The sequence below is a fragment of the Anolis carolinensis genome, chromosome 3, assembly GCF_035594765.1.
Source record: "Anolis carolinensis isolate JA03-04 chromosome 3, rAnoCar3.1.pri, whole genome shotgun sequence".
Taxonomy (NCBI): Eukaryota; Metazoa; Chordata; class Lepidosauria; order Squamata; family Dactyloidae; genus Anolis; species Anolis carolinensis.
Genome location: NC_085843.1, coordinates 125,414,704 through 125,438,248, shown reverse-complemented (window position 1 = coordinate 125,438,248; position 23,545 = coordinate 125,414,704). Strand labels below are relative to the sequence as shown.

The window sequence follows — 23,545 nt, the reverse complement described above, 5'->3', positions numbered from 1 at the left end:
GAAGCTAAGGCAGCGCAAAAGACTCAGGCCGACAGCCATAGACAAGCTGGGGAGGAGTTGGAGGAAGGGGATCTGGTTTGGCTATCTTCTAAATATATTAAACAGGCTGGAGGAAAGTTTGCGCCACGGTATTTGGGACCTTTTCCTATTACTAAAAAGATCTCTTCTGTGGCATTTAGACTGCGTTTGCCTTCTTCTTTTAAGATCCATCCTGTCTTTCACCGTTCTTTGTTAAAGTTGGATACTTCTGGGCGCCGTAACACTGTAGCTGAAGACATCACTGCTGTAACTCCACCTTTGGAGGAGGAGGCCTTTGTGAGAGGGGATAGTGTTATGGTTGAGCCTTATGGCTCCAATACTGGGAGACGTGGTCGTAAGACTCCTCGAGAGTCAGACTCTCTTGAGGAGCGAGAGAGGAAACGGCTGCGAGACATCTTTGCAGAACCATCTGACGAAGACTCCTTTGAGGGCTTTACTGAGAGAATGGAGGAAGAGGTGGTTAGCTCAGAGGAGGATGATATGGAATGGACTCGTGTAAGGGAGGATTTGGGTGTACCTGGTAATGATAGCATGGGAAGCGACTGGCGGGTTGCAGGATCGGACCCGTGGACGAGTTGGAGGGATGGGACGGGATCCACAGCTGGGGATGCTGTGGGGCGTAGTCAAAGATGTTTTAGCTCTGATGAGGATGATGATGATGAGGCACCTGGAATTAGGGTAACAGCTGATAGCGATGAGGAGTTGTAAACTGGGATAAAATGGGGTTTGGATTCCAGGGCTAATTGCGTTGGGCAAGGTAATCTGGACGGACGCTTGGGGTCTTGTTGGGAAATTCCTGAAGACGGGTGTGTTTCGTTTGCTGACTACGTAAGTTACCAAGGACACTGGGCATAGACGGCGGGAGGAACTGTGTGGGCTTTTGTTGTGCAACCTGTGTTTAATCTTATTAGCTTGGACCTCCGTCGTCTTCTTGACGGACATTATCTACCTACTTGGAATTGACGCTGGACTGACTGACTGACTGACTGACTGACTACGATCTTGGACGACCCTTTCTTTGTCTATCGGAGGATTTTGTGGAACCTAAGACGCCTGCACCTGGTAAACGACCTCGGACCGGATTGGGACCCCGCTGACCGCTGCAACCCTTGATTGATATGTTTGGACCCGGAGTTCGCCCGCTGCACGGAGGAGTAACAACTTAGTTGCTCAACCACAGCTGTTGAGTAGCAGAGAGGAATCTGCTGCTAATATTTATGTTCTATTGAATCTTTGTTTACCAGCTTTTGTTTGTTTAAGGTCCCAGGCTGAAGTAAGCATTTTTGGTTTAACCCGGATTAAACTCCGGTTTAATCCGGTTTATCTTTTGAACCGTTTTTGAGTGACTTTTCATATTGAAGGCAAGTGTTTGCCTAGCTCTTTGTTTTTTACGAGCATTTTTGGTTCTGTACCTTTAATAAACTGTGTTGAATCTTATCTAGTGGCGTTCTGTCCTTGACACCCTGGACTCAAAACATTTAGGACTTTTTCCCCACCACCTGGTAAACAAAATGGTAGCCAATGCAGACTGGTATAAGACTGACATAAGGTCAAAAAACAATTCTAGCTGCCACATTTTTCAGAAACTGCAGTTTCCCAACACTCCAGGGACAAGGCTATTTACAGGCTCCATCCCCAATTCGAGTTGTCCATTAATATGTACTACCTGGACAAACCTTTGTTAATTTAGATACAGGACTGTTTCTGTCTGATTTAACACAAATAGGGAAGGATCTAAATAATGGAAGACAACAGTAAAATGATTATTGTGTTTAAAACGTACTGAATTTGTACAGCAAGCAGCAGAAGCTCTTCAGCTTCCTGAAGTTCATTCCTTTCTTTCAAGATATTTCCCAAGTTGTTCATAGCGTGTACATACTTCGGATTCAATCTGGAATTCAAAATACAAAAAAAGAACGAGGGGAGAATAATTTACTGAAAGGAAGTAGTGCTATCTTTCATCTGCAAAGAACGGCTCCCAATACCACTTCACCATTTTCGCATTGGAGCCAGCCTTATGCATTTTAAAGCACCTGAGTTGTGTATTAAATAATTACCATCATCTCAACAAGACACAGAGAAACATAGGCAAGAAATGGTGCCTCCTGCAGAACGCTCATTGCAACAGCTTTCATGTTGCCACATAGTTTTGCTACCTACATTGCTTTCTATTAATTGGGGTTTGTTGTTGTTGTTGATGATGATGATGATGATGACAACGTTGATAGCTAGAAAGCCTATCATGATAGTTAACAATAGAAAATCAGGTTCCCATTATATATTTTTCAAGAAATCCCCATAAGTTTCAAAAAGTCATTTGTTGCTTTCCTTCATGAGCCCATACAAGCAGTTAATTTGTTAAGGTTGCCATTGAAAAAGTAACTGAAACTGTTTGATTCTTTCATTATGCCCCTGTGCTTTCATATCACATTATAATGTGTGGCTTATAGCATTTGTTCTATCTCAACAACACAAACAAAAATGCTGATTTTAAATTCAAATTATTATCTTACAGTTTTTTAGTACTTAGACAAAGCTGAATTAAAAGGATGAAAAGTAGTGTTTCGTGTATTATGCTGCCTATATTTTACATTCATTTTTTGCATTTAATATGATGTTCACTAAAGACACATTTATCTAATCTACAGAACATTCTACATACAATTCTATAGTCTCTCCTATAGGTCTAGCCAAATGTTCAGTTCATCAACATTGTGCATCTACTCTCTATATTTTTTAATGAAATGACTCATACCTTACCGCCTCCCTGTAATAGTTGATTGCAGCCGTTTGGTTGCCTTTATCAGCCAAGTTTTTGCCAACATTATAATGAACCTGGAAGGAAAGGTAGGAAATGCATTAATTGTTCCAAAGATTCATCTATTGTTCTTTTAACACAGGATGCTTACAGTTTACCATGTTGTATTTTTCCTCTGTAAAATATATCCTTGACTGAACAAAGCAGCAATAAATTTGTAAACCAGTTTGTACTGTGACTTTTAACTTTTTTTGAATACTATTTTATAATGATCTGTCAAAATGACAAAAATGAATAGCTTAAAATAAAAATATTCCTTTCAATTAAAAAAACCAGTTCTTAAACTGAGGCATTCATTGATGCCTTGATGGCATGAAAAGTATTTATAACACACTAGCTGTGCCCCGCCACGGGTTGCTGTGGCGAAGTGTGGTGGTATGGGAAATAAAGTATTGAGGAATTGGTGGTAGTTAGTATATATTATTTCCTGAAGCTGGTGAATATACAATATTCCTGGTTGTTCCTTTTTTTATCTACTGGGGACGAGTATGAATGCTTCAATTAGCCAGAATGATTAGCATGTAATGGCCTTTCAGCTTCAAAGCCTGGCTGCTTCCTCCCTGGGGGAATCTTTTGTTGGGAGCTGTTAGCTGGCCCCGACTATTTCCTGTCTGGAATTCCTGTTTTCAGAGTGTTGTTCTTCATTTATTGTCGTGTTTTTAGAGATTATATTGTTCTGTTTTATTATACCACAGTAATTTTACATAATATATTTAAATCTTATATTATTTGCTTTGAACTGGATTATATAGCAGTGTGGACTCAAGATAATCCAGTTCAAAGCAGATACTGTGGATGATCTGCCTTGACATTCTGGGTTATATAGCGATGTGGAAGGGCCTTGAGTCTACACTGCCATATAATCCAGTTCAAATCAGATAATCTGTATTTTATAGGCAGTGTGGAAGAGACCTAAGAGAACCCTGCCTGTACCCCGGGGTGCCATTGTGGCTGAGGGGGTTGCTATGACACGAAGTGAGCAGGGCTTAAAGGGGCAGGCCCTACCCTTCTGACAGGCAGCCAGGGGGAGAACAGCTCTTCCTCATCCTCTGTAATTTGGACTTTTTCTAAGTTTTTTTTTTTACTGAAATACATAGATTGGATGACTATTTCTTATAGATAGATAGATAGATTCTGGTAGCATCTAGGACTTTCAGAAATAGTTCAAAATATAGCTGAGGAGCGTACAATGTAAGAAAATGGGGATATCAAGAAGAAGCTAACAAAAGAATAAAAATCCCAGTCAAGTCAGCCTTCAGTTATTTTTATTTAATTACTGGGACATTTTCAATTCCAGATGCAATTCTAACATATAAATTGTTGTGTTAGTCTGATGTATTTTACAGATTTGTGTCAGTTTTAAAAATCTGCTAACTGCAGGACAGCTACTAAGTTGTTTGGTGAACATCAAAATTCCATGCTGCAGATATTTTTTTTTTCCGTGTCAGGAGCAACCTGAGTCGCTTCTGGTGTGAGAGAATTGGCCATCTGTAAGGACGTTGCCCAGGGGACACCCGGATATTTTTGATATTTTTACCATCCTTGTGGGAGACTTCTCTCATGTACCTGCATAGAGCTGGAGCTGACAGAGGGAGCTCATCCGCGCTCTCCCCGGGTGGGATTTGAACCTGGCAGCCTTCAGGTCAGCAACCCAACCTTCAAGTCACAAGGCTTTAATCCACTACGCCACGGGGGCTCCAGATGCTGCAGATGTCTGGAAGAATTCTATTTGACTTTGCAGGCAGGAAAGGATTGAACCCATATAGCAGCCTCATCTAAATTCTAATTCTGCATTAGGTTTATACCTTCACCACCATAGTATCAGCCTGATATTCTGCCATTGATGTAAGAGGGAAGGGTTTTTTTTGGTTGTGACAGCAACCAGGCTGATTTACCTAAAATAAGAATGTGTGGCTCTTTAAGATTACAGAGGCTTCAGACAAACATTTAGTCTGTATATCCAAATAGTAAGCCAAGCCATGTCAAAAACTGTGTAAGTTATGTAAGTTGAAAATTACCTAACCTTTTTCATCAAATATCAAATGGGATGTAAAAAGGTCATGATACAGCAAAGTAACTGGCTCTATCAGAGTGACATTTTTTTTCTTTGCTAATAACATCCCATGAAATAACACAATATGAAAAATAGTATCTTCTCAGGCTTCCCCATATTCTCAGCTGTCTGGCAGAGCTGTTCCAGATGATAAAGAAGCTATAATAGCTGGAGATGGAGAAAGAAGCCAGCATGTGACAGGTTTGCTGGGTGCTATGAAGGGAAAGGTGTTCCAAACCTGCTCTAATTTAGATGTCATTAACACACTTCCAGAAGAGACAGAGTACACATTTTGAGAGTAGTTTCAGTTGTTGGAATCATGTAGACACAATGCTTGGAAAAAATCTCTTTAAGAGATGGAAAAGAATTACTTTGCATCTCTCAATACTTCATAGAAAACAAATCGTACCTTGCTCCAGAAACAGGCACATTTGAAAGGTTCTCGGTATGCTCCAGATATATAAAATACATAAAAAGTAGGGATGTGTGTGATATAGGTTTCCTTCGTTTCCTTCGTGCATTCATTTCATGTTGACCGTTCGTCGACACGAAATGAATGACAACATTTTCGTAGGAAATGAGAGGTGACACAAAAAATGAAAGCCACACAGTCATCATGCTTGCTTTCATTTTCCTTTCGTTTTGGCCACGTAACAATAAGCAGGTCCTGACAGAGAGCTGCTTTCCCATTACAGCTGATGTGTACCAATGGGTGTTAATCATAATATTAATATTAATAACAATAGTTACTTTGGGACCCTAATCTGGGTCTGAGAGAGGTCTGCTTCCCCATGACAGCTGATGCGTATCAATGGGCATTAATAAGAATAGTAATATTAATAACAATAGTACTCTGGGAAAGACGCAAACAATTTAAAAGTTGGTCAGCCAAAAGGAGTTGAAATGCCCTCTCTGTATGGTGATTTTCACCCCTTTATCCCAAAAACCGAGACGGGTGGGGGGGGGGGGGCTCAAAAGCCCTCCCATTGCCGCCAATTGTCCAAAAATGTTTGTTTTTCTAGCGAGATTAAAATTCTATTTGTATAGGCGCCCCCTTTTTGGAAAGGGTGACAAATACAAAACTGATACAAAATGAATGAAACTAAACAAAATGAACAGCGATTTCATACAAATGCACACCACTAATAAAAAGCATACATTAAAAATGCAAATGTTTAAAAATGTATACAGAACAATACATAAAATATATTTTGGTCAAAGGAAAGATGTGCAGAAAATGGTTTGATAGAGAAAAAAGGAAATAAATATGTCCATGGTTTAATAGGATGAAAAGTTACTTTGATATTAAGGAAAATCAACAGTCAGACACATCTATGAAAACAGTGGTAATCTCCAACAAAAAAAATAATTGCAAGGGTTATTTTCAAAATATCTGAAAAGATTAGATTATTTTATAACTTTCTTTTGATTATCTTACACTCCAGATTCTAGACTCTCTTCCACCTCTTTTTTGGGGGGTGGGGAGGGGAAAACTAAGAAGCTTGTATTGCAATCAGATAATAAGGAATAGTGAACGGCCCAATGGAACAACTATGGACTTAATTTTAGATGGCGTGATTTTAATAACTATTTTTAAATCGTGTTGTTTATTGGTGGATTTTAATATAAATGTTATTGTATTATCGATTTTTAATTTTATGCTTTATGTCTAAATGTTATTTTATGTTTATGTTTTAATTTGGTTAGGTTAAATGAAAGTGATATGTTATTGTCTTGCCATTATCTTTTGGATTTCACATGTATGGATGGCATTGAATTTTGCCTTTATAATGTTGGAAACCACTTTGAGTTCCCTTGGCGGGGGGGGGGGGGGGGAGGAAAGCAGTATATAAATGTATTAAATAAATAAATAAATAAATATTTTTTTTTGCATAAACAACTGTAATGAAACAAAATAACAAGATGGGTGACAAAGCTTGTTTGGGACTAATGTAACACTCTGATGCAAGGCAAATATGATACACGCTTGAAGATTTTATATTATATCCTGCCATTGCTTTTAGTAATGCATAAAAGAAGGAATTGACCTGATTTCCAGAGAAATATTATGCATGCAAAAATTATAACAGATCTTGATTTGTCTGCGATCCTCTTAAGTTCATTCATGCTATTAAATGTCACAGCGAAAGAAATCCTCAGCTCTAGCTTAGGTTTGAGGATACCTCTTTATTGTCACTGACAAGTTTCCTTGGGGTTTGTTAAGCTTAGAAATAAAGCAGTGCCATTTCTCCAAATGCTTTTTTATAAGAACAGCTTACGATTCTAGGTAGCAAGCTTGGACACAGCCATGCCCATTTAAGTTAAATAGTTATATGGGACTGTGTATTTACAGTTCATGCCTTTGGACTCCAAGTGACAGGTTATCAACCGATGTCTGAAAGCTATTTGTCTGCTGGCCTTACAAACATCAATGATGAAAAAAAATGTGCTATTGTGAGATCTGTGTATACATAACCGCATGTGTAAGCATAAAACTACAGCCTATCTATTCAGGAGCCCTTATCATATTTTCCTGATCTATTCAAACTAAACTCAAGCAGTAGAGGACTGGAATAACATTTCTATACAATAGTTTTCCCATCTTTTATCTACTTTACCTTTGTTCAATTTTCTACTACAAGATTAGGATTTCTTTTTTATAAAATGGTATGCACACAGACAATGCTACATCTTGACTGTTCTTCTCAATACTGTCTCACAAAAAAGATGTAACATCTGAAAACATCCCTCTGGAATTTTTGCAGAAAAGATCACTTTGTTCATCTTCTCACCAAATGCTCCATCCAGTAAAATTGGATGTGTTGTCTTTCCTAAAAATGAGTAACAAGAAATAACAAGGATTCTGTAGTCCTGTCAGTGAAGATGTAACCATTTGGTTCAGGCTCTACGCTTCTAGTTACCATTAAGAGAGCAACGTGTTCATGTCACCAATGCAAGGGAGTGAAACAGGGAAAGCACAAATAGAAAAGTTAGAGATTAAATTCTCAGTGTGAATGTCTTAATTAAATTACTAGTGCCTGCAAACTAAGTGAAGAATAACTCTGGTTCTCAAATGCATCTTGTGAGAAGCCAATGCTGGCAATGCAATCTTATGACTGTCATAAAAATACATGAAAAAAACAAAGGAAAGTCTTACTTTGGCATTCAAAGGACACACTGACAAAGCACTCCTAAAAAGCCGCTCTTCTGATCTCCACTGGTTACTACGGATAACACAACGCCAGACGTTGATCACCAAGAGGCCCAGGAGAGCAGCAACAAGTAATTTCTTGGAGAATGGAGACACGTGTTAAAAACAACTCCTTCAAGGCCCTTTTGCATACCCCAATTGTCAAGTGCTAAGGATCACTTCATGAATACCTTGTTCTTAACTTGTTTGTTCAACAGACTGAATCCATACGTTATCAACATGCAATAGCCAATACTGGGCAAGTAGGTCACTCTTTCTGCAACAACAAATCCAACTCGAAAGAACAGGTTGCTCGCCGGAAGAAAAGGAATAATGAGAAATCCCAGTCCCAATGTGAGAATCCTGCAAAGCAGGAAAAACATCATAGGTTGAATACATAACTTTTTGCTACGGTGTTTAGTAAAACTTTATTTATATACTGCCCAATCTCCCTGAATGGACTCAGGGTGGTTTACAAGCATAAAAACAGCAACATACATTACATAAGTGGCACAATAGACACATTATTAAAACAAAATTAAAAAAACCAAACAACTTGTAAAACAGTGAAGACCATAAGAAACAATCACAACAACAGAAGGAACAAGAATACATAATCAGATGAGTTGACATGGTCAGTTATTATTTATTTACAACATTTATATCCCACCTTTCTCACCCGAAGGGACTCAGGGCGACAGATGATCCTTGTACAGCATGTTAGGGATAAATGATCCTTGTACAGCATGTTTCAGGGCCAGGGGTCAGCGGTACACCAGAGAAAATTATTCAAAGACCCGCCGAAACCACCAGGTTTTCAACTCCTTGCGAAAGGAGGACAGAGTAGGGGCTTGCCTAATCTCCTTTGGAGGATATTTCAGAGCCGGGGGGGGGGGGCACTACTGAGAAGGCCCGCTCCCTTGTTCCCACCAGTCGTGCTTGGGACGAAGGTGGAAGCAAGAGGAGGGCCTCCCCGGACAATCTCAGTTCAATCTCAGCCCGCGCCAGTTCATAGGGGGAGATGCGATCATGGAGATAGGCAGGGCCCAAGCTGTATAGGGCTTTATAGGTCAAAACCTGCACCTTTTCTTCCTCATCCTCTGTCTAGCTCAGACATGGGCAAACTAAGGCCCGGGGGCCAGATGTGCCCCTCTGGGCACTTACCTCAGGCCCTCCTCATTTTTCCCTGTCCTCTTGTGATGCCTCATGGGCCTTGTAGTCCTGTTCCTAGTACTATTGTGACAGATGAAGACGAAAACATGGGGTTTTCGCCGGTTCAACAAGAGCTGGAGTCTCTTCACCTGCAGGATGTTGATGTTTGCCCTCAAGAAAGTAAACCAGGCCTTGGGCAGAACTCCCCTCCGTTTCCCAGGAAGGAATCTTATTCTAGAGACAGGGGAGTTAGAGAGGCCCAACGGAGGAGTTTACGGATAGCTGCCAAACAACAGACTGATTAGGTCTGCTTCCCTTGGGAAATTCTAAGGAGTCTTGCATCTGGACAGAGTTGGGTTTCGCTTCTTGTTCTCTAGGGAAAGAGACTTGTTGGCGGGAAAACGAGACCCAATATAGGTGTTTGGCGCGGGAGATTCTTTGCGGAGTCAATTGATCACCTTCAGGAGAGAGATCGTGTGTGGACTTCGTAAACCCAGTTCCTTGCTTCCCGGATCAAGCTTCAAGCCTTGCCTTGCCTTGCGGTTTAACCACGGACCCTGCTCCATGCTTCATGTTTTGCCTTGTGTCCAGTCACGGACCTAGCCAAGAATCAAGTTTATTTCCAGCCTTGTTGTCAAGCTTCATTGGACTCTAAGACTCTGACGTTTCCCCACACTATTGCTTGGCAAAAGTGTGTGTTTCGGTCAAGTGGATTAAAACCTTGAACTCTAATATCATTTATTGGACAATACATTTTTGGACTATATTTGACCTCATTTGAAAGGTCTGCTTCTGAACTATATTCTTCACTTGTTTTTATTGCTTTTATATATTTCCTTAATAAAGATATTAGATAGAGATTGGCCTCTGTGTACGGTTATTGGTGCCCAGCAGCCAGGGACCTGACACCTCTCAGCATAAGGACATGGTGGCCTGCTGCAACCCTATGCAGAAAAGACAGGGAAGGAAGGCACGCAGCAACCGAGAGCCCTCTCAGCCACCGCCCAGCCCTCCTCCCAGCATAAGGATGGTGTGAGCAGTCCCATCCTAATGCCAACAGGACGGCCCAAGGAAGTGGCTAAGAGCCCTCTGAAGCACTCCGGAGGACAGCCTGAAGTTCGGGGGAGGAGGGGTTGGGAGAGTTTCTGCATGACTTATTTTCCTCCTGGCATAAGGATGGGGCGAGCAGTCCCATCTTTATGCCAGGAGGACAACCTGAGGTTGTCCCAGGCCCTGCTCCTCCCCCTCCCAGCCTCACCCTCTCACTGCCCTCTCGGTCAGGCCCACAATGCAGCCCTAAGGCAATAAAGTTTGCCCATGCCTGGTCTAGCTGGAAGGTTTTTGAAAGCAACATCAGCATTGGGAGGGTAGTGAAGGAGGGGTGGAGAAACACCAAATTTCAGTTCTGGGTTGCTGTACTGTGTCTGCAGGAAATAATGCAATAAAACTTGAATTACAGAAGAGTGTAATTCTGCTCTTGCTATACCTCCTTGTAGCTACTGTATATGTGTCTACCTACAAAGTATATGGAAGTAGTAGCCGACCCCAGATTCTTTTACTGAGCAAGCATGTTTGTTTCACTTGTTTCCCTTTGCATGTTAAAAGTATAAATCTGTAGGTTTAGCCACAGAAATAGAAATCATAAAAAAGTGGAGGCTTGTGAAAGAAGACATGAAACTTGGATGCATTTTGGAAAAAGTGATCTCTAGAAGGTGCAAAAGACTTTTGCTTACTCATGAAAGATTTACATGAGCCGCGTGCTTCATTTCTGACATATGCATTGTTATTTTTGAATAAAAAAGTTTGCCAAAACATGTTGAAGTGCGCTTCCTTTTTTGTGGTGAAGGAACTTATTCCTTTTCCCCTTGGCCATGACTTCTGTAAAAGAAGTCATGGCCAAGAATACATCTACTTTGTTAACAATTTTGAAGAATTAACCTGAGTGGTTCAACTTGAGCACAGAAGCTGTGGCACCATGACACTTTTCCATTATTCATCCAAAACCACATAGGATGAACTCATGCCATATTTAGGTCATGCATTTGCATTTTTAAAAGGGCAAAATCAAAATAAAATCAAAATGTTCCTGCAGTGAATAAAGAAATGCTCAGTTAAGAAAATTATATCTTTGATCCCCAAATTGTACAACCTTATCATAGAGACACCTGTAGCATCATCTCAGAAATGATTGTACCGCTTCTCTTCTTAAACTAACTTTCATTTCCTTGAAACAACAGAACTTTTTCTGGCATTTTATCCATATATGTTTACTGATAAAAGGCCAATTTTTCTTGAATAACATTGTATTTATATATTTTTTAAAATCAACAGTCACAACCAATACTTTTTCTTTTTTCTTGAAAAAATTATTGTAAGTTGATTGAGTTATTTATTTATTTTACAAAAGGAACATTGTTGAAAGAGGTGAAGAAAACAACATCCGTCAATTACACTTCATTCTAGCCACAAATTACTTTCTACCCCCTACAGAGTTAAGGATTTCAAAATGCCATTTCAGGGGGGAAGATAAAGCAACCATCCATACCCCCTTTATTTTACAAGTCTTTCCCCCTCCAGAGGCAGCATTAAAAATGATGGAACCAAATTGGGAAGGGAATGCAAGTCAGCGCTATAAATATTTATTTGAACTGCATTGGCAAAGGTGTATTGATTCTAACAATTCATTAAAAGAAAGCAAGAAAGCCAAAGAACAGTTCTACATTTAAGACCATAATGCTTACAAAACCAACGAGAGATTTAAAATTCAACAATGCCTTTTACCTTCTCTTCTGGCTGTCTTCGGAGCACAAGGCTTGGCACATCAGAGCAATTAGGCAGAACCAAAGAACTCCTAGTGCAATTATTCTCCAGTCACTGACTGATTTAATAAGGGGCACGCAGCCCATTGACCAATCAAAACACAGCCACCAGGGACACAGCAGCAACCATGCATTCAACGAATAGTAGTAATTATAGTTTATAGCCTGTCAGTCAAAGGAAAAACAAACATTTACTTTATAAGGAACTTAAGAGGCTGCTGGGAGGGAGGAAGAGATAAAATTTTTACAACTTTTGCAGATATTAAGACTTTTGTTCAAGCTAAATGAAGAACTCTTGGCAAAGTCTCCACGACTTAGGCATATTTCGACTAAACAACACAACCTGATTGTAACCATTACACCACAATCCTCAATCCCCATCATAAAAATTCAATACAAAATGATTCCCATATCTGCAGGATCACCTCCTGTGGTTTCACTTACCCACTTCCCAAAAATCCGTTTTCTTTAGGCATTTTCTAGACCCACAAGTACAATTCTATGGTATCCTTCCACTGACAATCACTCATTTCAATAGAGTTTGTTATTATCAATGGTTTCATATTTCCATAGCATGTCCAATGATACGTGGGTTTTACTGTATTCCAAGGAAGATTTGTTTTTACACAAATCAGGGGCTTGCCTACTTTGGACTATGGAATATGCTATTCTTAACTATCTTGGACTTCAATGTTTGTTTATTCACATAATCATACCCCTGCTCCATAACCCAAAAGATTAAGTTTAGATGCAATTTGTAAAAACAGCAACAACAAAAATAGAATTGACCCCCAACTTACAATCTAAGAAGACATGGCACATAAAGAAAAGGGGATACGGATGGGGTGGATTAAAAAGGATGGTGATCTAGTTTTTCAGCATGGCTTATGAAGTGTTTCCCACTTCATCCCCCAATACTGCAGTTTGCTAGAATGGCTGTTAAAAATAATACTGAAAATTGATATTTGGGGCATAAATTAGATGCAACCAACACAAGACTCTGCTCAAATCTGTAAGATCAGTACATGTTTAATGAAAGCAGTACCATCCTATACTACTGTTCTCTACCCAAAGATATTATGCTCCATGTTATATTGCCCTCCATCCCTAATTTTGCTATCTGACTTACGCACTTTATCCATCAGATCTATCCTCAAAATTGATTTGCACCAGTCTGCCTACTCATGCCCAGAAACTGATTGTTATTTCAGGTTCGTTGGTTGTTGGTTCAGTGGTTGCATTATACTCTGTTATAATGTTGTTGTTTTATTCTGTTTTATGATATTGTTTTATGTATCTCAGTGTGTTATTTTAACTATGTTGATAGGGCTCGCCCCATGTAAGCTGCCTCAAGTCCCTCCATGGAGATAAAGGTAGAGTACAAGAATAAAATTATTATTATTATTATTATTATCATCATCATCATCATCATCATCCTGTATAAAGTATCTAATGGAGCCCCCCAGTAGCACAGCATATTAAACTGCTGAGCTGCTTAACTTGCTGACCGAAAGGTCAGTGGTTTGAATCTGGGGAGTGGGGGGAGCTCTTGCTGTGAGCTCCAGCTTCTGCCAACCTAGCAGTTCGAAAACATGCAAATATGAGTAGATCAATGGTTACCGCTCTGGCAGGAATATAACGGCGCTTCATGCAATCATGCTGGCCACATGACCTTGGAGGTGTCTATGGACAACACCGGTTCTTTGGCTTAGAAATTGAGATGAGCACCAACCCCCAGAGTCGGACACGACTAGATTTAATGTCAGAGGAAACCCTTTACCTTAAAGCATCTAACAACTTCTGGATTCACTAATTGTACAGTGCAGGCAACTATGGAAAAGTCAACCCTGGTGACTATCAGAACAGAATGTATACATACACAAGAGAGACTATGGCAAGGTTTAAAACTACAACAATGTATCTAGACTTTCTGAGTACAACTCATAAAACTAAAAAGCCAGCACACTACGACAATATCCTTTATGAGGTTTTCAAGTAACCAACATCTGATAAAGTTACCTTATGACAAACCAACTAGTTCATATAGGCCATTGCTACTCTGGTCCATCTGGTCTACTTTGACTCACAGCAGTTCTCCAAATAACTTCCCCAGACTGCTTTTGGCACTACCAGGGAATGAACTGGAGACATTCAGATAAATCTGTTCTAACAGCGATGAGCCTAAATACACAGAAGGAAGCAGATCCTGTCTGATTTTGGAAGTTAAGCAGGGTCAGTACTGGGAAGTATTTGGATGAGGGACTGCTGAGAGATTACAGTTGTCATAGGCTATATTTCAGAAAAAAAGACCTAGCAAATCAACCTATGAGTTCTCTTCCCTAAGAAAGCCCTATGAAATTAATGGACTCACGATAAGTCTAAAAGGCTAAAACCTTTTTATTCAGACAGGTTTTTAAAGAAGATTTTTAAGATTGTCAGGGACTGCTTTGGTTTTTAGTCTGAATATGTATTTATTTGTTTTAGCTTAAAAAATAATACCAATGACATTTAATCTGTTTTAATTTCTGTTTTAATGTTAATATATTTGTATATTTTAAATTGTACTGAAATGCCTTTAATGCAAGCTGCTTTGAATCTCCTTGTGGAGAGAAAAGTGGGGTATAAGTAAACATAAGAAGTAGTAGTAGTCATCAGGGAATTTAAAGCACACACACACAACACTGACCCTTATTCCCCTTGCCCTTTCTTTAATTCACTGAAAAGCAATGCTACTGCAACTTACCCTTACAAGTGGACTGTCTGCAAACGAAGCTGGGTTATCCACTTCAGTAAATGCTGGGGGCCCTGTTCCCATAATTCGCCAGCGCACATACAGCGCAGTGGCTCCGCCAGATAACAGGAATGTCATCCTGAAAAGGAGTCCTTTTTTAAAAACCACCAGGCTCTAGAGAGAAGAAAAAGAAAGCGAGGAAGGGGAAAGGTACAACTGTTAAAACCTGGGGAAACCTTTGCTAAAAACTGGAGTAGTGGTTGGAACCTTGTAAGAGAAATGTGTTGGGATAAGTATGTCTTGTTCAATTTCCGCAAGCTGATCCTATAACAAAATCCAAAATATACATCATGGTGATATCCTTATGAGAATGACTACAAGTCTTTGGGCCTCAAAAGGAGAGGTACCATCCCAGACCTCCAAAGGAATTGTTCTTACAATGCTAATGGAAACTAACATTTCTTTCACTGTCTTTGTTTCAAGTCTCCTTCAGAACAAAAAGGATATGATCTCTATTTGCATCAACACTTCCTGTCAATCTGTGATACTCTCACACTACTACTTTTTTTCCTCCATTCTGTGGCTATATTTTTCAGAAATGTACTGGCAAAACCACCTCTGAGTATTCCTTGTAAAAGAAAATCCTACGAAATTCATAGGATCAGCATAAATCAATAGGTGTTATGAAGGCATACATACATGCCTGATGAAGAAACCAGTGCCCTTTAAGAACTAGTGTGAGGTATTTTGCACTTTTTGGCTGGCCTTATGAGGGTATCATAGGGCTGTGATTTTTGGGTTTTGTTGTATAACCAGGCCAAGGATAACTGAAAGCAGAACAAAGTATGCATATCATGTAAACAGACGCAAAATTTAAACAAACAATCTAGGATTTCTGAAAAAGCAAGATGCGCCTGAATGCCTTTCTGTTTTTTTCATGCTCAGAATGCTACAGGAAAAAGCCTCAATATAGGTAACAATAATATTGCCTTCATATCCTCAGCCAAGTTAAGCTCCACAGCTGTGAAACAAATTAAAGCAACATAAAATTTGTGAGGTGTGAGTTGTTATAGCAACACTACCCATTAAAAGTACAGAATATAGGAATGAAATTTTTCACTCTAACATCATATTAGGCTTTATGTTTGCTGGGTTGGTACTGTTTAAAATGAATTTTGTGGATGGGGTTGGTTTTGTGTAATGGCACCAGAGGGATATGATTGATGGATAAATAATCAACATCCCACTCTTTAATATTACAATCACAACATGGGATAGTGAAGAAAGCCAAAAGATTAGGAAATAATGTTGCTTGTACTAATTCATCCGCTTATAACACTAACAATAAATAAAAACTTGGAAAAAATACATCTAAAAAATAACACTAACAGTAACTTCTAGCACATTTATAGGTCTAGAATTACCCTGCAACCTTCCAGGGAAGGACTGCTGGAGCTGCAGCAATGTTAAGCCTGTGTCCTCCAATACCTACCTGCGCTTCCATCACATCCGTGCAAACAGAGTCCTATCTTTAGAATTGTCCAGGGACTCAGGCACCTTATAATGGCCTCAGTGCCATGTAAGCTAAAATACAAAGTTTCTATTCTGATCTGCTGGAGGAAGGAGACATAGTTTGGAAATGATATGCTCCAACAAAATCATACCGTTAGAAGGAGCCATTCCCCTTCCCAAAGCAAAATAATAACTGCAGCAGTTTTGGCATTTTCACTACCAACTGTAGGGTTCTGGGCGTTGATGGGTCTGAGGGATACCACAAAAGAGGACGTCAAAAGTTCCTTGGAGGATACTTATAGCCCACAGGCCACATGATGTTCAACCTGGCCCATTTCTTGTAGAGACACAGGCAACTAATTCCTGGATCAGAAACTGCACCTTCATGCTTAATCTGTTAGTCTATATGAACTTTCACGACTGCATAAAGCACATACATATATGTGTTGCTCAGCTTCCTTTAAGGAAGACATGCAACAATATGTGCCTGAACTCTACATGGTAAAACTTTATGTATACTTCTATGATTAGATTCCTGCATTCTCATGAACTAGCCTGATGCACTCAGTTTTCAAGGAAGAGAAAAATTACTCTGAGATCTACTTTTATTAGTTTGTGGGCAAGGAGAATATAACTGTCATGATACCATTGAATAGTAAACTGACTGTTCAATGAATAAATCTCTTAAAAGATTCTAGTTTCTGCAGTCTGGTTCAGGAGGAAACTCTTACAAATGATACAGCAAGAAAGAACTGAGATATGGGAATCTAAATAGGAAAGGGGTTTCTAAAAATAGGTAGTTCAGAGGAAAAGTAAAAGTTTCAGCAAAGAAAAGGCAGGAGGGATGCCAAGGAGACTGGATATCAAGCAAAAAATATCACCCAACACCTAGATGGCTAAAAGACTGAAAAGAGAAAAGAGAGAAAGTGTTAAATCTTTTGGTTTTCCTGACTGAAAAGAGAGAGTGTGAAACAAGTGCTGACCAACAAGAAGGTTGCAGGGTGGCCAAAGTTAAGTCTGACTGGAATAAAGGGTAGCTAATAGGTTAAGGAGGGGGAAAAAATTCAAATTCAGGGGTACCCACTTTGCTATACAGAGAAAGGAGATTTGGAAGAATTTAATTACATTATTCCAATATGAAACCTCTTGATCCACAATACCAGCTATTTTAATGGATTTCATTTTCATAGTCAGAGAAGTGCTGGGATTGCATGACTAAAGCCTATTGAATATTCACGGTGTGCTCTATTAGAGCATTTAAGTTCTAACATGCCCACTTGTTCAGTGAAGGAACAGTATCTATCGAAGCATGAAAGTGACAGTATAGATGAGAACATTACTCTACCAATGTTAACATTTAAACTTTAACCATGCGAGGACATCAACTAAACTGAAACAGACTCACCTCCAATGACTTATCCTTACGCAATATCTTTAAAAGGATTTCCAAAATATTGAGCTTGTTAATCACTACAGCATCAAAAAGAGCATTTAAACCCTACAAGAAGAGAAAATAAAGGAGGTAAGGATATTAAAGAAATATAATAATCTGATCCAATTTATGGTTGTGTATATGTCAACCTCAAGTATAAATTGAGGCCAGGTTTGGAGGACAGAATTATGGATTTTATATGACCCATATAAAAGTCAATGGTTATTTTGTGAAGAGGGGAAATTCCAACAGCACCTCAGGAGATCAACCACCCTAAAAAGACAGGTATTTTTCATGTTACATAAGATCATACTTAAAAGATCAAATATCACCCATGGAGATCTCCAGGCAATTGCTATCTTTCTGCTCAGACAAAAGGCCTTTTCTACTCAGAGCTATGCATTCCTGTTTCCTTTTTAAAAAAAATTAAATTTAAGGTAAAGTACTGCTGAACTTGGTGATCGAAAGTTTGGCGGTTCAAATCTGGGGAGTGGGGTGAGCTCCTGATGTTAACTCTAGCTTCTGACAACCTAGCAGTTTGAAAACATGGAAATGTGAGTAGATCTATAGGTATCGCTGCGGTGGGAAGGTAATGGTGCTCCATGCAGTTATGCCGGCCGCATGACCTTGGAGATGTCTATGGACAGTAGTCAGTGCTGGCAGCAACCGGTCTACTTGGTGTGTTGGTGTTCCAGTCTCCGTGCTACAGATCCAGCGCTGGCTTTGCAAAAGGGTTCTTGCCACAGACTCTTTTTCCTGTATACTTTAAGCCTTTTTTGCCAAAGACTCTTGCTCCTGTCTGCTGTGAAGGCTGTTGTCAAAGACTTTAGTTTCACGTCTGCTGCAAGACCTTGCATTGCTTTTGAACTACTTTCTGTTTCCTTTACTATTGTTTGATTATTATTATTTAGTTGAAGTAAAGTTTTTTGGCTACTTTTGCTCATGTTGTAAAGCTGTTTCTGGAACAAAACAGGACACTAAGTCTAAACGATTGCTTTCAAAAGACAGGTATATTTCATGTTACATAAGACCATACTTAAGATGAAATATCACCCATGGAGATCTCCAGGCAAAGTCCTTCAAGGACCCGGGGGGGGGGGGGGGGGCAGAAAAAGTGTGTTTTGGGTGTCTGAGGGGGCCAAGTATTGCAAAAACAGCACAGAGATTCTGGATTACACTTTGCTCACTTTGGTTATAGACACATTGAATTCTTCAAAAACCCTAAAATATAGCTCTGTGGCCAATTTTAAAATGATCAAAAGTTAGATAAGAGAGGAGGCTGATGGGATTTTTGAGGTCATGCACTTTACGAATTATATAATCATTTAGTAAGAAAACCCTAAGATGTACAGAAGATATGTATCATAAACACACATCTTGCCACATGAACAGATTTTAATGAATTGAGCTCAGCACATTAGAAAACTTACCAGTATTGTAATTCCTTGTTCCTTGCACAGCATGGCTGTAGCACCGAGAAGAACACTCAACAAGACCCAGGCTGTAGAAAAATGGGACCTTTCCTTACCTAGCATTTTCAAAAGACATAAAGAACATATACTCACAATGTGTACAACTGTTTAAACCTGGGTACTAGGTAGAAAGGGGTTATTTATAACTTAAAGTCACATTTTACGTCAGTTACTCTTGGTATGTTATAAAAAAATCAATGTCTTTCTTACTTTGTAGAAATTTTCAGTGAGATACATGAATCTATGTAGCTAATAATATTCCGCCTGTATTAATAGAAAGTACACTCTGTTTTGGTTCATTCTGTTAGGTTCTATCACAGCTTAGCCTGTAGTTGCAACTTTTAGGAATGCTTTCCAGGAGGTAATAAAATTTTTAACATAGATTTCATGATCTAACAAACAATGAAAACATATCTCAATGACACAAAACATTACAGTCTGATTTCTCATTTTTCAACAGCGTTACCCCCACATATTTTCATGATGTATTATTTCACACCTCTGCTATGACAATAGCTTTATAAATCTCCTACTTCAGATACTAGAGATATCAAAGTCTCAGATGGATGGTTGGATTTGCATGCTATAATCTGCAATGGGCAGCCAAGTACAAGTACGTGGCAAGGCCAAAGGGAATATTCATGCAAAATTTAGTACCTGCAGCCAAATCAGATACAGCATTAATGATTCCTGAATAGATTTCTTTCATCTCCTTTTAAAATCAGCCACGGGGCCCCAAACTGGACAAAGGTGAAAGAAGCCCTTTAAAATGTCTCTTTCTACTCTGTATTGCTTGCACACATGCACACACAAACAAGCACACTTGCTTCCATTGTTGCTGTTATTGTGTGCCTTCATGTCATTTCTGACTTATAGTGCCCCTAAGGCAGTGGTTCTCAACCTGGGGTCCTCTGATGTTTTTGGCCTACAACTCCCAGAAATCCCAGCCAGTTTACCAGCTGTTAGGATTTCTGGGAGTCGAAGGTCAAAAACACCTGGGGATAGCAGCTTGAGAACCACTGCCCTAAGGTGAACTTACCATGGGTTTTTCTTGACATGATTTCTTTAAGAGGCGGTTTGCCTAGCTTTCCATTGAGGCTGACAGAGCATGACTTGCTCAAAGTCAACCGCTAGGGACTCAAACACTGGTCTTCAATTGTCCTAATCCAACCTATAAGCTACTACTCTCAATTATTTTCCCTTCTCTGCCTTTATGTTTTTGTGTACAACTTTTCTAACAGAAAAAAAGATATTATTGGGTGATCATGAATCGGGAGCAAATCTATGGCAGAGATAATGCCTTGTCCAGTCAGAAGTCTTCCAGATTTTTGGAAACTGTTGCGCATAACTAGCTATGAGTGGGTTATTCCTTTTCCCCAGTATGGTACCAAGCATATGGCGTCACTAAACAGTGATGGATCAACATCATGTGTTTCTTGCTGTGCCTTGCTTTTCTATTGTGAACATTAACATATCAAAGAGGTGGTGGTGTCTGGTACCTTAGGCCAAAGGACTGTGACATTCAGATTTTTTTTAAAGAAAATTAAAAAATGAATTAACTAGTCATTTTTTGACAAATGGGACTTTTTTGCTCTATTTATTTTATTTTATTTATATCCCACCTTTTTCTCAATAATGCCACTGAAAGAGCCATGAATCAGAGGTTGTTGTTTTTCCATTTTTTTAAATGATGGATTCAGTCTTGACACATATTAGTCGAAGTTGATATTGTGAATGTGGGCATGCTGAAGCGTGTGCATTCCCATTGCCCCCATTTAATAATGGTGATTGGTTGCATTTCTTTATATCTATGGTGAGTCCTGGAACTGAACGAGGTCCTCTATACCTATATTAGTTACAAAATATTTTAAGTGGGACAAGGAACTTTCCAAACTCTGGTTTCAGGTATATTTTTAGAAAATGAAGCACAAGAAGTTCTCATTCAGAACTAAGATTCTAGGGCTTTAATGTGCTCTCATTTAGCACAAAAACCCATATAAAGCTGGTAACCAGGTACACTGTATAAACTTGATTCACTCATGATCAAAATTTAAGAACACAAATACATGTCTTCCAATGTTGCTCCAAGAATGGGCATCATACAACGTTATAAAAACAATATACACTGTAGTGCAGCATATCGAAGTAATCAATTAGTGAGAATATAAAGCAACGAAGGAGTGCCAATTAATACTCCAAAGATACATATGTGCCAAGTGTGGTAATCAGTTTAACGAAGCACACCCCCAACCAGCTATGCTGCTTCTCCCACCACAATTGCCTGTCAGAGAGGGAACTCATTCCTAGCTGGCACCTGAATCTAGTTTAAACTGGTACACCATATTGTGGGAAGGCACTCTGCCACCTTCACCAGATGGTCACAAGTTTAATGGGTGCCAAAAAATTGCAGCAAACATTTGATTTGTGTTCCAAAAGCAAAATGCCCACAAGTGTTTCTGTCACTTTATATAAGAGAATCTAGTTTACAGAACTAGATTAAACTCATACTGAGAGGTCATCCAACTTGAACACACTTTTATGCTCCAATGAAGTCATGGTGGGACAGAGGTCTAATTTGGGTTATAGGCTCGCTTGAACACACAGCTCTGGGAGTCTTTGAGAAATGCGGTCTATAATATAATGTACTTTGCAGAAAGACTAGCACCAGCAGCCGGAATATTCAGGAGGCTGCAGAGAACTTACCACCAATTACTTGGCAGGATCTTTGCTGTATTTGGTTTTCTCAGATGTAGAGATGAGGAAGCCATCTGAATACCATCTAATCTGGTGAGAACACCCTGTCTGCTTTACTTAGATAAGGTTAGAATCAAAGAATAATATAGCTGGAAGGAGCCACTGAGTCCAACCTCGTGCTCAGTGAAAGATCTTCAGCTAGCATGTCACCAGCTCTTCAAACTCTTTTGGAAGACATCCAGAGAAGGAGACCCCACCACCTCTATAGACAATTGGTTCCACTGTTAAGTCACTCTTCCTATCAAGAATGTCCTTCTTGTGTTTAATTGAAATCTACTCTCCTGTAACTTAAAATTACAAGACCTGGTGCTACCCTCTGGGGCATCAGAGAACAGACCTGTCACCTAATCTCTGTCACAACCCTTGGGGTATTTGAAGAATGCAATCATATCCCTTCTCTTCACCCAGTTCCTTCAGCCTTTCCTTAGATGTTTTCTTCTTCATATCTCTTAACAGTCTTGTTGCCATTTCCTGAACCTGCTCCAACTTAATTTCTATTTCTTTCTTAAAATGAATGTACATTTGAACACAATTTTTCAGATGAGACTGACCACCACAGAATATAGTTACAGTGTGCTAGCAGTGACAGTTAGATTTGTTCTTTTTCTTTGAATCTGCTACTTCAGATTTAACTCTCCATGTATTAAGCTTCAATAACTTCATTTTACTATGGAATTTATCCTGGTGCTGTTATATCATTTTTGTTTATTTATTTAAATTTATGTTTTGTAAAATGCTTTTTCTTCTCCTGATCCATTTCCACAAATTGTGATTTATTCTAACAAGCAATATTTATTGTGATCTACTTGAGTGCAACTCCGTTAATCAGGAATATGTAACTGAACACAGTTAAGGGGATATATTAGACCTCTAGCAGAACCTGGAGGGTACAACTGCACCCACCAAAGAAAATATTCAGTTTTTTGTCCCCAAATACCCTCTATGGATGCTTACCTTTAGTGCCCCTGGGTCCCTTGAGGACATCTGAGATATTAGATGGCAATTTTTAATTTAAGAAATTAAGACAAAAATACATTTTTACCCCAGGGGTGGCAGGGGTGCTCCAATGCTCCAAACATGTTGAAATGTCCATTACTCCACCTAGGGCCCTTTCACACAGCCATATAACCCAGAATATCAAGGCAAAATAATCCACAATATCTGCTTTTAACTGGAATATCTGCATTCACACTGCCATATATCCCAGTTCAAAGCAGATAATGTGAGATTTTATGAGCTGTGTGGAAGGGGACCTAGATATCATTTGGGGGCATTTTGAGAGAGAAAAAAATAAGTTTTTGCAACAATGTTTATTGACTTTTTTGCCTTAGGGGCACTGGGAGGCAAAAAAATGGCCACAAGGGCTCAATTTTCCCCACTCATTGCTTAAATTAGCTAACAGATTTGATTTAAGCATGTCCCTGCTTTGATCCAGGGTAAATTCAAGTAACCTAAAGCAAAGGGTGAGTTAATTTAGAACAATTATTGCAGCAGAAAACTAAGGAAAACCCCATGAACATTAAATTGTTGGAAGTGTAAATATGTGTTGTAGAAACCAGTCTGTGCTTTCAAA

The 23,545-nt window shown here is 39.3% G+C and overlaps 1 protein-coding gene across 3 annotated transcripts in view; it reads right to left on the bottom strand.

Annotated features, from left to right (window-relative positions):
• tmtc4 (transmembrane O-mannosyltransferase targeting cadherins 4) overlaps positions 1-23,545 on the bottom strand; it is a 72,317-nt gene that overhangs the window by 13,332 nt on the left and 35,440 nt on the right. For all 3 annotated transcript variants that reach the window (XM_008106967.3, XM_062975475.1, XM_062975474.1), the window contains 8 exons: positions 19,177-19,274; positions 17,720-17,812; positions 14,815-14,976; positions 12,034-12,236; positions 8,292-8,463; positions 8,068-8,199; positions 2,795-2,874; positions 1,823-1,930 (listed from right to left, as the gene is read on the bottom strand). In XM_008106967.3, coding sequence (XP_008105174.1) covers positions 1,823-1,930; positions 2,795-2,874; positions 8,068-8,199; positions 8,292-8,463; positions 12,034-12,236; positions 14,815-14,976; positions 17,720-17,812; positions 19,177-19,274 — 1,048 coding nt within the window. The remainder of the gene's footprint in view (positions 1-1,822; positions 1,931-2,794; positions 2,875-8,067; positions 8,200-8,291; positions 8,464-12,033; positions 12,237-14,814; positions 14,977-17,719; positions 17,813-19,176; positions 19,275-23,545) is intronic.